Genomic DNA, 15,677 nt, shown 5'->3' with positions numbered 1-15,677 from the left:
TTATATTACTTCCTAACCTTACTCCCTTATATTGGAAGCGATTCTCTTGTGGATCTATAAAACCATTGAGGAACAACTAAAAGAGCACGTTTGAACTAACAGTCTAATAAAAAAAAAAAAAAGAGCTAAACAGAGATGACTTGAGAAGCTCTATATTGGTACTTTATGTCTCAAAACAAAAACTGATCTAATGCTCTCAGTTTGTCTCGCAAAAAAGAAGGAAAAAAACAGGTTTTAAGGAAAGGCGAACCAAACCAACAAAATAAAAAGGTTGGAGAGTTCGAAGCCGTTAATCACGCTCTGGTCGCACGGCCACGTGTCATCCACCAGACTTAGGTTCATGTCTCCTTAGAACTCAAGGATACAGAGGTATGAGCCTATAGAACAGATCTTGTTCAAGTAAGGTCACGACATTTATTAAGAAGTCTATCAATAAAATCGACCTTTTCACAATTTATTTTTCCAATGTGGGATTATAGGATTAAATCACTATTTGGTATCTTTGGTGTCAACGAAGTAAACTAGAGAGTGTGGCTTTCCCATGACCCTTTTTCATGTAATACCTGTCATGGTTATTTGTGTCTCATATTCTTAACTTTTTCTTCAAAATTTCTGCACTCTCTTCACATTGAAGGTAGGTGTTGGAACCGAATCTGACTTCTTGAGTGAACCACAATAAAAGTTGATTGGGTAAAGAACTGTTCACAGAAAACAGAGTGAAGATAGGCCCGACTAGGGAGGTTAGGAAGCCACCTCCGATGAGCAAATTAGATTCAATAACACCACCACGTGAAAATGAGATTTTAAAGCTCCAAGTGAGTAGCTAGAGAGCATTGAGAGAGTAAATGAGCATTACCATTAAATGAGATTGTCAGATTGTCCAATTAGCTCAAATTTCTTTTGAGAAAGACACGTCGATTCAAGAGTTGACCTCCTTGACATGTTGATCCCTGCAGGTGGCTATGGCAGCCTAACATGACAGGGTTGATACGCACGGCTGGTGAGATGTGTCGCTTGAGATAAATGTGGTGTTATGTCCATATATCTTCTATGCTACACAGGCTCATGGCTCTCCGAGTTGGTTGGCATCCCCTAGAACATTCTTCATGTGAGGCTATCATGAGAGGTTTGGTGAAGTCCTGGTTGCCAAAAGGGGGTGCTTGGGATGTTCAATCACAAGTCCCCAGCACCAGTCCCTTAACTATTTGGTTATCATCCTGTGATTTGCAATCAAGCTCCCAGGAGTCGAGCATCATAACTGAGGCTTGTAAGTTTATCGAGCTTATCAATGGACTCAAGGTCAAGCCCCTCAGTCTACTTTTAGATGATTTAGTTCATGGGAGCATACGTCGAGTCCAACCACCGGTTCAGGATTAAGCTCAAGCATGGTTCAATGTGTCGGCGATATATCACCATAAAGTTGATGGGCGACACGAATCCCCCACCCGAAATGACATAAGCAATAAGTCAACGATGCATCATCGACAAATCGGCGATATATTGTCAACAGTTGATTTTTTCGCGATATATTGGCAAATTCACTATATTTAGTAGAATTTTGTTTGGTTATTCATTGATTTTTGCCAAAGTGACGTAAGACCTCTACAAGCTCCGGGGACGCTGCCCCCACACCCCTGGGGAGGGCCTCCGCGAACCTTGCCAACTCACCGGGGAGCCGGATTCCCGTGTCCCTCGGCAACAGAATGTGAATCATGAACCACTCAACATAATTGTATAATGAATTGTAGACTTTAGTACTTCTCTTCACTAGTTGTGTACTTATGTTCTCATTACATGTTTACATTAGTTTATATGAGTTTTAGACTTCCAGTTTTGCCTGCATATAGCCGAGCATGTGACAATCAGGAACTTCAAATTATGTGATGTTTTAGACTAAAATAATGTTCTTAGTGTGATTATTGGCTTCAAATTAGGCTTCACAACAAAATTGAAGCCAAAGCGACATTAAATACCCTTCAAAAAGTTGCCATGTTGCTCTCTAGTGGTACTGAACCGAACCAACAAAATAAAAAAAGTTTTTGAGTCTGTCAGGCAGCCGTACAACCACCCCACGATTGGAACCAACCGTGAGAACGATCCTCCACAGCTTGATGAGTTTATTACTCATCGAGGCCGTTAATCACGCTCTGGTTGCACGGCCATGATTCATCCACCAGACTTAGTTTCCTGTCTCCTTAGAACTCAAGGATACAGAGGTACGAGCCTATAGAACAGATCCTGTTCAAGTAAGGTCGTAACATATGATTGGAAGTATGTAAATATAAACAACTTTTTCACAATTTCTTTTACCGATGTGGGACTACAGGATTAAATCACTTTTCGGTATCTTTCGGTACCTTTTTCGTGTAGAGAATCTGTCTTCGGTTCCAATTCCAATGCAGCTTTTAAAACCACGAGGATGAAATGCCCGACAAACTTTTATAAAACTCACATTTATTTTAGGGTAGGTTCATGAAATTCACACTGCTCATTTCAATTTAAGGTCAAATTGAATTTCTAAAGGAAGCTCGATAGCTGCGCAGCTAACACTCAAGGTAGGTATTGGGATTTTATTATTTCTGTTAGTTTATTTGAGAAAATAAAAAATTGATTGATTGTAGGAGACCATCTGTGCCATTATCCACTAGATGAGGAATATCAATTAACCCAGAGACTGATTTTAGCTTATAAGGTCCATTTCTTGTTGAAAATCCCTCTTACGAACTTGGTAATGGTGCTTTTCAACGCACCCAGTCCACTACCCAGTATGAGATAACTCATGATTGTGCTTCGCCCTGCATAACATGTCCGCTTCTGTAAACGTAATGGAATTCATGTGTGAATCCAAGGAAAAATTTTTCCATCCCTATAGAAATTTTTAAATACATCATTGCTTCCTTTATAAGGATTTAAGGAATCCCTTGCTTAATGATTTACCCTCCTTGAGCAACATGAAGAGCTTCTTCAGAAAATCAGATAGTGGATGGGTCACGCTAATGCCAATGCCAGTCACTAGGTGTATGTGGTAGCATTTCTTTGTTAAGAAATATTGATATAATTTGTTTTTTTTCTTTTAAATTTTCATTTCTATTGAGTATTTCTGCATAAACATGGATGGTTATGCACTATATATATATATATATATAATTTGTGTCTGAAATTCATCTGAGCCAACTTGTGCGCACCTCGATTACATCCTCAGAAAGAGCTTCGTCGTCCGCATAGATGAAACACATGACCTCTCCACTGAGAAGTATAGATCTTACCACTCTACATGTCCATATTTAGTAATACACATTGATGCATCTCTCTTTATTCTAAAAAGATTTGTATTGAATTACACCTAAATATATTGATTAGTACAATATAATATTTGATACGAGATACGTCTCTTTAAATCGCCAAACCGATAAAATATTGTATGTCGGTACACCACTTACTGACATTAAATGAATGAGGTAAAGAGTACATCATAAAACTTACCTAGTGTTATGGCATTAGAATTCAATATATCGTGTGTCAGACCTAAATTTTGGCATGGGTTGAGCAAGGCATGATTGGCATTTATCAGATCCACACAAGTAATCGACTAACTCAGGATCCAAACCTAGGGTAACTGATGAGTCGATCAGATTTGAGTGCAGATTTTGGGGGTTTCTATACCAATCAAAACTCAATCCAGAAGCAATCCTCTCTACTGTGAAGAACCTGAAAGGTACCCATCATTGGAAGAATAACAAAAACAGGCGGAAATAAAATAAAAGATTATATAAATAAAACACCAAAAATTCAGAACTTCATTACTGTTGAGCTGATGTTAAGTAAGGGCATCAATGCACTGGGAGCAAACTTCCTCGCAAAGAGAACACAAACAGATGTCTCCTCGGAATTATATAAACAAGTCGTTCCATTATTATTTCTTATGGTTTGAATGAACCCTTCTGTAATATCATACCTTCCATAACTAGCTGGATGAGGGCCCCCTCTCGACCAGTCAACCCAGGTCACAGTCCGATTTGCATTCATTCGTCCGTGAAACATGTGTATGTAAGTTGGTAGATAATGCTCGTCCGGGTAGCAAGAAGGCTTACAGTATTTTCTGAAGAGAGAGTAATATCGATTGTCTGAAATAATGCTTACAGCAAGAAAACGGGTCATTTCAAACCACTGGGATCCTTTCCTCCATTGAGGGAGCCTAATGTCAGGAAGCATTTGGCGGCTGTAACGCCCACGTCCATAGCGTGTTGGGTCATCATACGATTCAACAAAGCTGTGTGAAGAGCCCACAAGGTACTTGTAAACAGTTATGAAGTCATATATTGGAATGCAACTCTCGGAAAGTAGAAGGAACCGCTCATTTGAGAAGTCAAGAAGTGCATTGGCAAGCAGACGCCTCTCTCCGTCTGTCAATGTTGCTGTTCCCCAGCGGACATCCTAGAGGCAGACAAGGAGAAAGAAAGATAAAAGGTACCAATCAACTTAGAGCTTCAAAAGGCAATTTACTTCAACATATGCACAGAAAAGAAAAATGAACAGAATGCAGGCTCCAAAAAGCACTAAATGTTTGAACGTCGTTTGATATGGTTAGAAAAACCAATACATTGAACATCCCACTAGGATATGTGATTGGAAAAGATCTTTGGGTTGCTGGAAGTCACTGGGAAACTATTCTAGGATACCAAAATGGAGCCAAAGATGAATATTTTAACACATAAAAAAGGCCACAAGAGAAACTAACCCAAAAAAATAAAATAAAACTAATCAATAAAATCACTAATTTATCCATCTAAATCCAAGTGCAACAACAGTCTCAGTTGAAGTGGTCAAGGGCGTGAGGATTTTGAACTTTTTTGAGTTTTGATCTTATTTCAACCAGGCAAAAATCTGAAATTTTGGCCCAAATGACTGAAATCTTGCTGAAGTAGTGGATTTTTGCCTGTGAGTTTTCGTTGATCATTTCAAGGGGCAAGCAGCCATCTCAAGCTCCAACACTTTAGGGAAACCTTATTTCAGCCTACTTAATCCTTTATATTGCATAAAAATTCACACGGGGTGGCTGCTTGGGTTTGCAACTTTTGTTGGCAGTATACACCAAAACCTGTTATATGACTTGTGTAATGTTTGCCCATTCTAAACATAATGTTAGAACAATAACATAGAAAAGCAAAGTGATATAAATAAATCATACACCATGATGAAGAAACATGATATTGATTAATTATAAAACAGTAAAACGTACATTAAACATAGAATAGCACAGACGCAAATTCAAACAATATCGCTGAAACAATATAATAGTTTACAGCAAATACCATCACACAACTGGAAATACCTTATTAATTTACTCATAGTAATGAACAGTGTAAAGCTCTGATAAATATTGTAAATCAGATTATGTTATTATTCAACTAATATATTACTATGTAATTAATTTGTTGCATCTGACACACAATCATGTATCCTGGTCACATCCTCTACCAAAGAAGATTATGTTTGATAAGGAATGAACTATTGCATCAATCTACTTTTGTTTTCATTTTAAAAGACATCGATGAGTTCAAAGAACCCTATTGAACTGGTCTAAATCAATTATCCGTGGTTAGTACGGTTGATGCAGATCCAGCATCAAAGAGGCCTTCTTTTGTCAGAAAACAACCCATGGTTGATATATGTACAGTTTGGGGCTTCATTAGATGTTTTTCCATTATAATCAGCAAACTTGATAGACCTAAAATATGCGTAATTGAGTTCAGTACGAAATAACATACTTAACTAGTATAGTTTAAGTTGTTTTGGTTTAGATTAATTGAACTGGTACTACATGTTTCAATTTTGAGTTAGCATGTGATCATTGACGACCACATGATTTATTAGTAGAATGCAATAAGACTTTATTTTAGGTCTATTTTTAGGGAGTTTACTTTAAGTCTACTTTAGTTCCCTAGTTAGTTTAAGTTACCTAATTGGTGAGGATTGGTTAGAATTTTACTTTTAGAGTAGGAGTCAATTATTGAAGATGAATTTGATTATTAAGATTTCTGACTGTAAGCTTCACTGCTGCCTTCCTTCTCTGTAGCCTTAGGAGAGTGCATTCTTGTGTTTAAAGTCCCTGCTGGCGTTTAAAGTCTAGTTAGCTGATTGTGTTTGTCGTTTAAAGTTGAAGTACTGATTCCTCAATGTTTAAAGTCAAACTATCAGCTTCTTGGTGTGTCAAGTCCAAGTTGCTTCTGGTTCCATCGTGTTTAAAGTCCTTGAGAGCTGTTGGTGTTTAGTGCTTCAAGTCTAAGCCCAGCTTGGGCACTGGAATCAGCCTGCCGTTTGAAATTATTACCCATTCAAAACTGCTGCCATTAAAGGAGAGCAACCATTGTGAGTAAAATTTGAATTTTGAAGTTCCTCTCTCCTAATCTTCTAAAAGAAGAAACACAAGGTGTTTCCCAGAGACCCTGCCCAGCCCAATCCAACCATCGGATCTTCATCCCACTTTGAACCATAACATCCCCACTCCTAACAAAATCATTTGAATCTGGTTTCAATCTGACCATCCAATCCTATGAAATTATCCTTTCACCCTTCAGTCTTATCCCTGCTAGGGATCCTCTAATAACTAAATTTGAGTTGGCTCTGAATGAATTTGAGTTGGTGTGGGAGGGCCAGATAAGGCACCTGCCTAGACACATAAGTATTCTTATTTATAATAGAATATTAAATTATTAATCTAAAAAGTATAAATAAACAAATATCATATTAAAGAAGGGGGATTCAGGGCATTCTTGACGGGTTCTACCATAAAAAATACTAATTAGAGAAGGGTGTTGAGAAAATTAAAACACAAAATATGACAAAGTACATTACCAAGAAGGTGAAAGTTGAGAGCATTCTTGACAATAATGAACTCTAGACAGGAGAACTGGAGGGCCATACTAAGAAAGGAGTAAAAACCACTCATCCTACTGGAGCCGTACTCTATGCAGAATACTGAAAGAACCACGACTTATTGCTGCCTGCGATTGACAAGGCTAAAGTGTTGTAAGGAGTGGCACCGGCAATCTAACTCAACAAGTACACTCCCTGCTTCCTCCTTTCTTTCTCCTTCTCAACCTTTTTAACATTTATAAAAAAAAATTTGGTAGCAGTGGCCACCACAATTTCTTTTATCAGCTGCAATTATTATGGTAATGACTGCTACTGCTTCTTCAATCTTCTGATTCCTCCTCTCAGCTTTCCCTACTTGTTATGCTGCTGCTGCTGTTGCTATGGCACTGGCAATGGAAGCAGCGGTTTCTTTAGTCATTTCCTTCTTTTGGGGGAAGGGGTAATTTAATTGCATGGGAGCAAGGCTTCCAACACCAAGTCAACCACAAAAAAGCAAAAACTTTCCTTGGCCCAGATTTTCAGTTGGATGCCTAGGCAAAGCTTTGACAATGAGTTCTTTTCACATTCTGCCTACTCTTTCATAGGTATGTCTGTCTGTAACTGAGAAGGTTACAAACAAAATTTGTAACCTTACTATCTCAGCCACTAGTACAATGTGTTTTCACTTAAGGAGCAGATCAGGTAATCTTACAGACAGTTTAGAGTTACCTTTTTGTTTCTTCTTAGCTTTAGCTTCATTAGACTTTATGTTACTGTGTTTCAATTGAAGTGAGGAGCAGATAAGATAATTTGATACCATCTTTGCAACCCTGGCATGGTCATTTTGTGTTATCTTCTGAAAAGGATCATCAGAATGCTAAAGGTCCAGGGAAAGGGGGTGTTGCAGGAGATCACAGTATCGGGAGTGTAGTCTGTGGGAGATAACACTAAGAAAAAAGTGGGCAGAGTAAGATACACAAGGATACAATAGAAAGGAGAAATTTATTAAGCAGCTCTATGATACCCATGAAGAAAATAGATTCAACTCTTAGGATGAGAAGTGAACATTTTGCATCCATCATAAACCACTTCAAGACAGCCAGTCAAAGTAATCGAATGGCTCCGGAAAATAAAATCTCGACACAAATCAGGAGATGCATCTTGTACACTGAGCCGGTTTGCATACAGAATACATATCATGGCATGGAAGGGCTGAATCTCATGACAAGAATAAATTACTTCTGTTACACCTCGAGTTTTAATCGAAACAGGGCTGACACATAACAGAACAATGAGGAGCATCCTGAAAGGATGTGCTCAAACCAGAGAACAAAGCTGCAGTACATGAAGGTGCCCACTGTATGACAACAAAATGACGCAGCAATAGGAATACCACATATATCCATACTTAATCAAATCCCAAAAGCTTACTTCTCTGAGGAAGCAAAAAAACAGAAAGCTGGATCTTGAAGAAAGAGCCCCTTCATCCTGACTGGATGGAAGGGGGGGGGGGGGGGGGGGGGGGAACCCACATGATCACCACTTTGGATCAGGCAGGAAGATAAAGAAGCAGCAAGCTTATATGATGCCTGTGGTAATAATGAATGAGTTGCTCTCAAGATTCTCTTAACACTATCAAATTCGAAGCAATATTGTTAAATGTTTTACACTTCCATAGACTTTTAGACAAGTTTCCTGATAAAGAAGTGTTCAACCCAAGCCTCTATCAGACACCATTAGAAAGTACATAATTATATTTAAAGTAGATAGCATCTCTTCAAGAAAATCTAACGACCTACGATAGAAAAGATCAAAAGGTCTCTTGAATTCCAGATCAGAAAATTCGCCTTATTGTGGTTTGATCTTCGTACTACGTTGTCTAAGTTAATTTAATTATTTACAACTAAAAGGTCCTACTTACCAAAACTGGAATGTCTCTAGCTTGGGAAAACAGCAGGAACTAAGAAAAAAGCAGAAATCAAGTTGCTAATTCCAACGTAAGAATTTCACTGGCAAATGAAGATATCTTTCAATTCATTGAAATGTATGTTTATATGCTGCTGGAAGGAAAGAAGTAATACCTGGCTTGGGATCTGGCGGCTATAGAAAGCAGATGTCTTTGAAACATTGAGCTCATAACCTGGCAGTGCATGCACATAAACTGAAAAGAGCCCTTCATGGCCACGGAAAAATCTTTCCCATAATGGCAAAAGAGGCAGAGGTCCCCTTGTCAGAAACATGAAGGCCACCTTAGGCACTCGGTTGTATGGATAAGCATCTATTTTAGGCACCATTGAAGCCCTCCAAAATAGCTCTTCATCTGTCATACTATGTATCAAATGGCTAGGGTTGACAAAACTTTTTATGCTCAAACAATCTTCCTCCTTGCAATTTTTTATGGTTACACAGCCTTCCTTCTCTTCGGGAGGGACAGGAAAGTTATGTGGCGGAAAGAATAGCTCAGTGTGGGAATAAGTAAAGTGTCTAGAAATATGGGCACTTGCTGCCAACCCAAGAACAACGCCTGCCACAAATATAACCAAAAATGATACAAGCTTCACAATTCCAAACGATAAGTCCTTGGTTACATTCAGATAATTTGAAAACCTATCAACCTCTTCCTCGTCAAGCCTACTTCTCGGCATGGCCTTCATCCCACTTCTACCATGAATTTAAAAATTTATTCAGTTCTGAACTTCAATTGCTGATCGTTGTAAACCTAGAATCAAAGCAATATCCTTCTTTCGTATTGCCTTCAAAGCCAGCAACATCCAATTCGACTAAAAACTTCGCACATGATGGAATCAGATTCCAAGCAGCACACCATGTAATCACAAACTGAAAAAAGAACTCATCAACAACTAAGTGAAAGCCTTCAACCTGTAATCTGTAACTAGCGACTGAACGAAAACCGTGGGAATCAGCTCCGACAAATCAATGACCCAGGAACTCCACTTTCAGCATCCGACAAACACCCGTCTTATTTAGGTGAAGTTTTCACAATACAGTCCACACATTCAAAAACAGTAAACTCAACTCAAAGTCTAAGAGAACAGCACATATTGAATATGGTTTATGTAGATAACTAACACCAACCATTCAAACCCTACAGATCAAAATACGAACATCTCAAAAACCTTAGCACTCTCCTAAAAACCCTACGCTGACTAAACTGAACGAAACGGCATAAGATTCTTCACCTATGAATTTAGTATCTTCTCAATCGCCAAATCGAGCAAGCAGTTTCTCCAGCAATCTGAGGAATCAATGAGGGATTAGATCACGGAATCGTGCAAACTTCACAGCAAATCGAGATCTTCCATTAGAGGAAAGCGCAGAGATCAATCGTTCAAACCAGATTCCAGAGAGAGACGGGCTCCGATCGAAGTCCGACCATAATGATCTGCTGGTGTTCAAGAGTGACGGTGAAAACAATCAAGAATATTTTATTCTGAAAAAGAACAGAGAATAAATAGCAATTTTTTTTCTTTCTTTATTTTTTGTAATAAGATAATAATGTCAGAAAGAAAACCAAAACATGTTTTGGCAGACATATATGTAACGTCCCCTGCTAGTTTGCAACGCTAACGCTGAAGCGGCAACGGTTACCACGAAATAAACGGTCCTTCCAGTAACGGAGAAGAGAAGACTAAACCATCGGAATTCCACTACCCCGTAAAATTTTGAAAACTTCGGAGTGAAGCTGACGTGGATTTCCAGTTCAGTTTAAGGATGAGTTGAGGTTGTCCTGCTAACCTACGCCGGCAAGGACTCGATGATCCATCAAGACATCAATATTAATATATGCATATATCAACGGTTGGATTAGGATAAGGTTTTAAGATACACTAGAATCGGTCTTCATCAGATCCACAAATGTTGGAATTTATCACGTTTTCTGTAGCGGATTGACCGTGTTGGATTAATAGATGTTAGAATCAGACGCTACCAGTTTTGGATGAATGCAAATCAGGATCAATCACCCCCAATTTTGAATAAATCACTAGATTATTCCGTAAGATATTTTCTCTAACCTTTACCAAATAAATATAAATAACAAATTCAGAAGTTGTTTTTCTATATAAACTTGCTCGTTGGGCTAGAGAAGGACAATGACTTCGAATCTTTTAATCCTGAGAGTAAAGTATTATGTTTCTCTTATATTTTCTCACCCTTTCAGTGGTTCGTGTTCAAAATAAAGTCGAGTGTAAAGAAAGTATCATCATCTATCTTTGCGAGTAAAAGATTAAGCCTTTACGACAACTATGAAGACGTGCTTGTGTGAACAATATCTGTAACTAAACTAACAAACTCAATGATTCATGGGCATGTTTCCATTATGAGTACGGGATGAAATCGTTACAATGGAAATAATTCATATGTTCTCCATTCAAGAGCAGTCCATCTCCACACCCTCTGGATTGGGAATTCAACTTTTATCATTTACTATTCACTCAGCTTGTTCACCGCTTCTTCTTCTTCTCAAGCTGTTTGTTAGCTTCAAATTCCTTTTAGAGGGATTGGTGTTGAGCTGTTTTCTCAAGTATTGAAGAACCATAGCTTGTCCCTGGCTTAGCTCTCCTCTAGTTCATGTGTTCTTCCCTTATAGGGATCAGGTCAAACCGGAGAAGAGGACCACAAACGGAATCCGCAACAATATTTAATTTTGATTATTGTCATTTAGGGAATTTTCCTTCGAAGATAGTGACATAATTTCTTTATCAATGGCAAACACTGGTTTTGGATGATTGTTTTTGGTGGTGGAAATTAGATATGTATATGGATCAAATTTGGCACAGAAACACCACTATCTATATCCAAATGGATAAACATAATTGCTATTCAAATCTCTTCACATATTGGATTTATTAGTTATCCAGTTACCAGATAAACTATCTGATTAGTGATGGTTTATTGTCATTTTTCGTGGTTTCCGAATTTCAATTTTCAATTTTTTAGTTACCAATTACGGATTTTGGAATCCAATCATCAGCCATTTTTTAGAGGGAAAAAGAGTGTTTAGCCAAATGGTGTTTCCATAGTTTGGCCAATTGGTCATGTACAATTAAGGGCGTTGAAGGTGAGTTCAACCTAATAATTTGGTAAACCAATTCAACTTTAGAAATGGTCCAAATTTCATTTGGTGAGATACCATTCAAAACCTAAGTATACTATTCTTTTATTCTAACAGAATAAAATTTTAATTGAATATTATACACACTTTTCAAAAATGTGTTTTTGCAACGGAAACTGGAATACTTGGTAAGCTAGTGCTGTTGATGTGGTGTAGTCTGTGGTGTCCAATATTGAATGGTTAATACTTAATTTTTATTAAATCTCAACTGCTCAAAATATTATGTACACGTATAACCAACTTAAGTGAGGAAAAAATAAAATTTTCTTTAAGAACCGAACTGTGTGTTTTTAGTGGCTGAAATTAATAAAGAATAGGTGGTAATCATTCAATGCTGTACACCACAGGCACCACCATATCAGTGACATTAATCTAGCAAACTCCATTTCCATGACCATCGGTCGCTTCTAATACAGGAAATTTAGAATTGAGGTCTATATTTCTGCAGCTTTAAAGCATTCTGTCGTATACTATTCTGCAGTATCTAACTATCTGTTGGTTTATACAAAAAAAAAGAGGGTAGTCATTGGATCGAAAGAAAGAATTTTAGATTTGAAGACTATGGTACATTTTGTATTCTAAGGAAGAATTTAATATTTAGTTGCATATGAAGGGGAGAAAATTAAATCACATACAAGTCGATTTGTTAATGCATGATTGAGGGGCAAATGTGAGAAGATTGTGCTGTGGGAAGGTGGGGAATGGTGAGAACATTGTGCTTGGGAGGATAATTACTAGATACCAAAAATCCCTGGATTTAAATTAAGTTTCAACAGCAATGGCAAGGGACCTTTGAAAAGGTGTTTGATCTTCTAGACAGGGTTGAAGGAAAATGGAATAGAAGATTAGCAGAAGCTCTATTCCCTCCTCAAGAGGTGGCAGCAATTTTGAGTATTCAACTTCCTTTTTTTTTCAATGAGAGGACAAACTGATTTGGGGGGCTGCTCAAGATGGGAGATATTCCGGTTAAATCAACATATCAAATGCTGATGAACAAAAAAATTGCAGAAAGTAAAGCAACTCCTTCGGGATGGGAAAACATCCTCATGCTGTGCATAATAGTGCACATAGATGTCAAACAATAGGCTGAAAAAACAAAAAAAATTACAAGCCTATTTTGAACCTTTTAAATTTGAAATCATGCTTTAAATGTCAGCCTATTGTTTGACATCTATGTGCACAGTTGTGCACGGATTTTTTTCTCTTTGGGATCAAGAGTTAGTAAGCAAAAATGAACTCCTTTTGCTGTATGGAAAGCAATATGAACTCACTTTCCCTGCCCAAAATAAAATCCTTCTTTTGAAAAACTTGTTGAGGAGGTGTCGCATCTAGAGAAGGCATGTTTATCAGGAGGTTGTCTCAAAACCTGGCTTGCCTGAGATGTGGTGCAGCAGCTAAATCAACGGATCATATCCTTTTACATTATCCCTTTGCTAAAGTGATGTGGTTTGGTAGCCCAATCTTAGCAAGATTTTCAGCTGGGACTATATTTGAATTACAACAATAGGTTCAACCGTGGGATAGCTGGAAGCCTGGAACCATATAGCAAAAGAAAGAGCTACTCAGTTAAGAAGTTTGTCCAACTGTATAGAGTGGATGCGATGGAAGGCAAGGAATGCATTTATCTTCTCCAAAATTGACAAGACTCCATCTGAGATGTGCTGAAGAAGGTAATGGAAGCTTTTGAAAATTTTAGTAAGGTTAAGTAAGCCAAAAGAAATCACTATCCATAGGTTGTGCAGGTGGAGAGAGTCTCGGTTTGGACCCCTTCTTTGTTAGGTTTGTTTAAGATGTGCAATGAAGCTTCATGGAAAAATGGGGAACAATTGTCAATGCAGGGTTAGTAGAGTGGTAATATCCATATTTCTCAATGGAGAGGTCATGGTTTCGACCCTTGCGAACGATAAAGCTCCCTTTGAGGATGTAATCAAGGTACATGCAAGCTGGCCTTGATGAACCTCAGACACCAAAGAATGGGGAACAATTTAACGAAGTTGGTGTTATCTGTAAAGATCATTGGGGGAATCCTGTTTTTGTATTGGAGTTTGACAAATGTACTTATTTTCTCTCCGTGGTTGGGAAATCTTTGTAATTGCTTTAATGTATGATGTCTCTCCTAATGAAAATAATTTATCTCCCCCCCCCCCAAAGTAAAAAAAATAAAAAAATTAGAGATTGGTTAGGTTATGCTAAACCTAAAAGTATTCAAATTCAGGCTGAGTTGTCTCAGTCTGAACCCTTATTAGATTGACTTGAATTGAGCACTTAAGGGTAGATTAGCAGTTCAAAAATCTAAGTATGAAACTAAGGTTCTCTTTGGTATGATTTTCATTTTTTGATTTACACATATTTTTAAAAACTCAGTGCTGAAGTCCGTTTTGAATTAAAATACAAAAATTATTTGATAATATAGATTTTTGTTGAAAAATATGTTTGGCATTTTCTTTATGCAAAATTATTTTTTTATAAGTTCTAAAACTTATATTGAAAAGAAAAAGGTATATAAACCCTCTCCTACCATCAATAGTAAGTCATTCATAAACTTAGTGATAGAAAGACATTACCGTTGCAAATTGTTTACTTTTTACGGCACTTATAGTTGCATAAAGTGTGGTAACTAGGTGGATAACATAACACCTTAAACTATGATATCATTTCTATTGCATAACACCTTAAACTATAGAATTTCATTTCCATTGCATAAACTCAGTGAATGATACCATTCTTGAGTTTCTTGTTGATGTAAATTCTCTTTCATCAAACTTGGAAGGGTTGTTTAGTTGCTAAGACTAATGTATCATAATTATGAGGTCAAGTGTTCCAATCTCCTAAAAGCTGAAGATAAAGTTACGCATTTATATTTAAATTATATATAAAAAACTACAATCTTGAAGATTTGTGATGGCCTAAGGAGCCACAAGTGTTTTGTTTGGAAATTTAAAGATGAATTTTATTTTATTTGGGATGATAAAATAATGCAATAATATCTTCAAAAGGAGTGCTTACTGCTAAGTGGACAATAATCAATAAGGGCCTGTTTGGTTACATGAATCCAGAGATTTCAAATCCCTGGATTCATGAATCTGAGAATTATACCCGTTTGGTTGTAAGAATCTCTAGATTCATGAAATCTAAAGATTCATCTTTTTACACTAAAAATGTGAATCTGTAAATTTATGGGTAAGGGGTGAATTCCAGAGATTTGAAAAAAGCTACACATTTGCCCATTTACAAAATCACGTCGTTCAAATAGTTTTTTAGGATGAATCCACATATTTCATTCCACAACCAAACATCTAATTTTATAAATTATAACTCTATAGATTTGAAATCTCCAGACTCATATAACCAAACACACCCTAAATGATTTTAAAAAATGAAGAGGATTTGGTAATTTTAATTGGATTAGTAGCAAAGTCGTTGTAGTATAGTGGTGCGTATTCTCTCATATCATGCCAGAGACCCGGGTTCAATCCCAATAACACATTTGGGCAACAGTTCAATTTGATTGCTGCGTATAGCCACTCATAGCCACAATCGAATTGAGGAGTAATGTACACCTTTCGTGACCCACGCAAAATCCACTTTTTAATTTACAACCAAAAAAAAAAAAAAAAAAAATCCACTTTTTATTCTTACCAAAAAAATAATCCATTTTTTATTGTTTTTTAGTAGAAAATTGACTTCT

General features: G+C 37.2%; 1 protein-coding gene, 1 non-coding gene and 1 pseudogene across 2 annotated transcripts; all 3 read right to left on the bottom strand.

Annotated features, from left to right (window-relative positions):
* Positions 1-230: 230 nt before the first annotated feature.
* LOC149026638 (small nucleolar RNA U3) lies at positions 231-409 on the bottom strand (annotated as a pseudogene).
* A 1,633-nt stretch (positions 410-2,042) lies between these two features.
* On the bottom strand, positions 2,043-2,256 carry LOC149026637 (small nucleolar RNA U3). Its single transcript, XR_016171387.1, has one exon. It is a non-coding gene; the product is annotated as a small nucleolar RNA U3 (small nucleolar RNA).
* A 1,118-nt stretch (positions 2,257-3,374) lies between these two features.
* Positions 3,375-10,609, bottom strand: LOC149026636 (glycosyltransferase BC10-like). Its single transcript, XM_089154840.1, has 2 exons — positions 8,937-10,609; positions 3,375-4,434 (listed from the first exon to the last, which is right to left on the bottom strand). Exons 1-2 carry the CDS (start codon positions 9,507-9,509, stop codon positions 3,790-3,792), a joined length of 1,218 nt encoding a protein of 405 aa, XP_089010966.1. The 5' UTR covers positions 9,510-10,609; the 3' UTR covers positions 3,375-3,789.
* Between the last annotated feature and the right edge of the window lie 5,068 nt (positions 10,610-15,677).

The sequence above is a fragment of the Hakea prostrata genome, chromosome 1, assembly GCF_041222555.1.
Source record: "Hakea prostrata isolate BN-2017 chromosome 1, UWA_Hpros_2, whole genome shotgun sequence".
Taxonomy (NCBI): domain Eukaryota; kingdom Viridiplantae; phylum Streptophyta; class Magnoliopsida; order Proteales; family Proteaceae; genus Hakea; species Hakea prostrata.
Note: the sequence above shows the minus strand (reverse complement) of the source record. Positions and strands in the feature narration are given on the sequence as shown.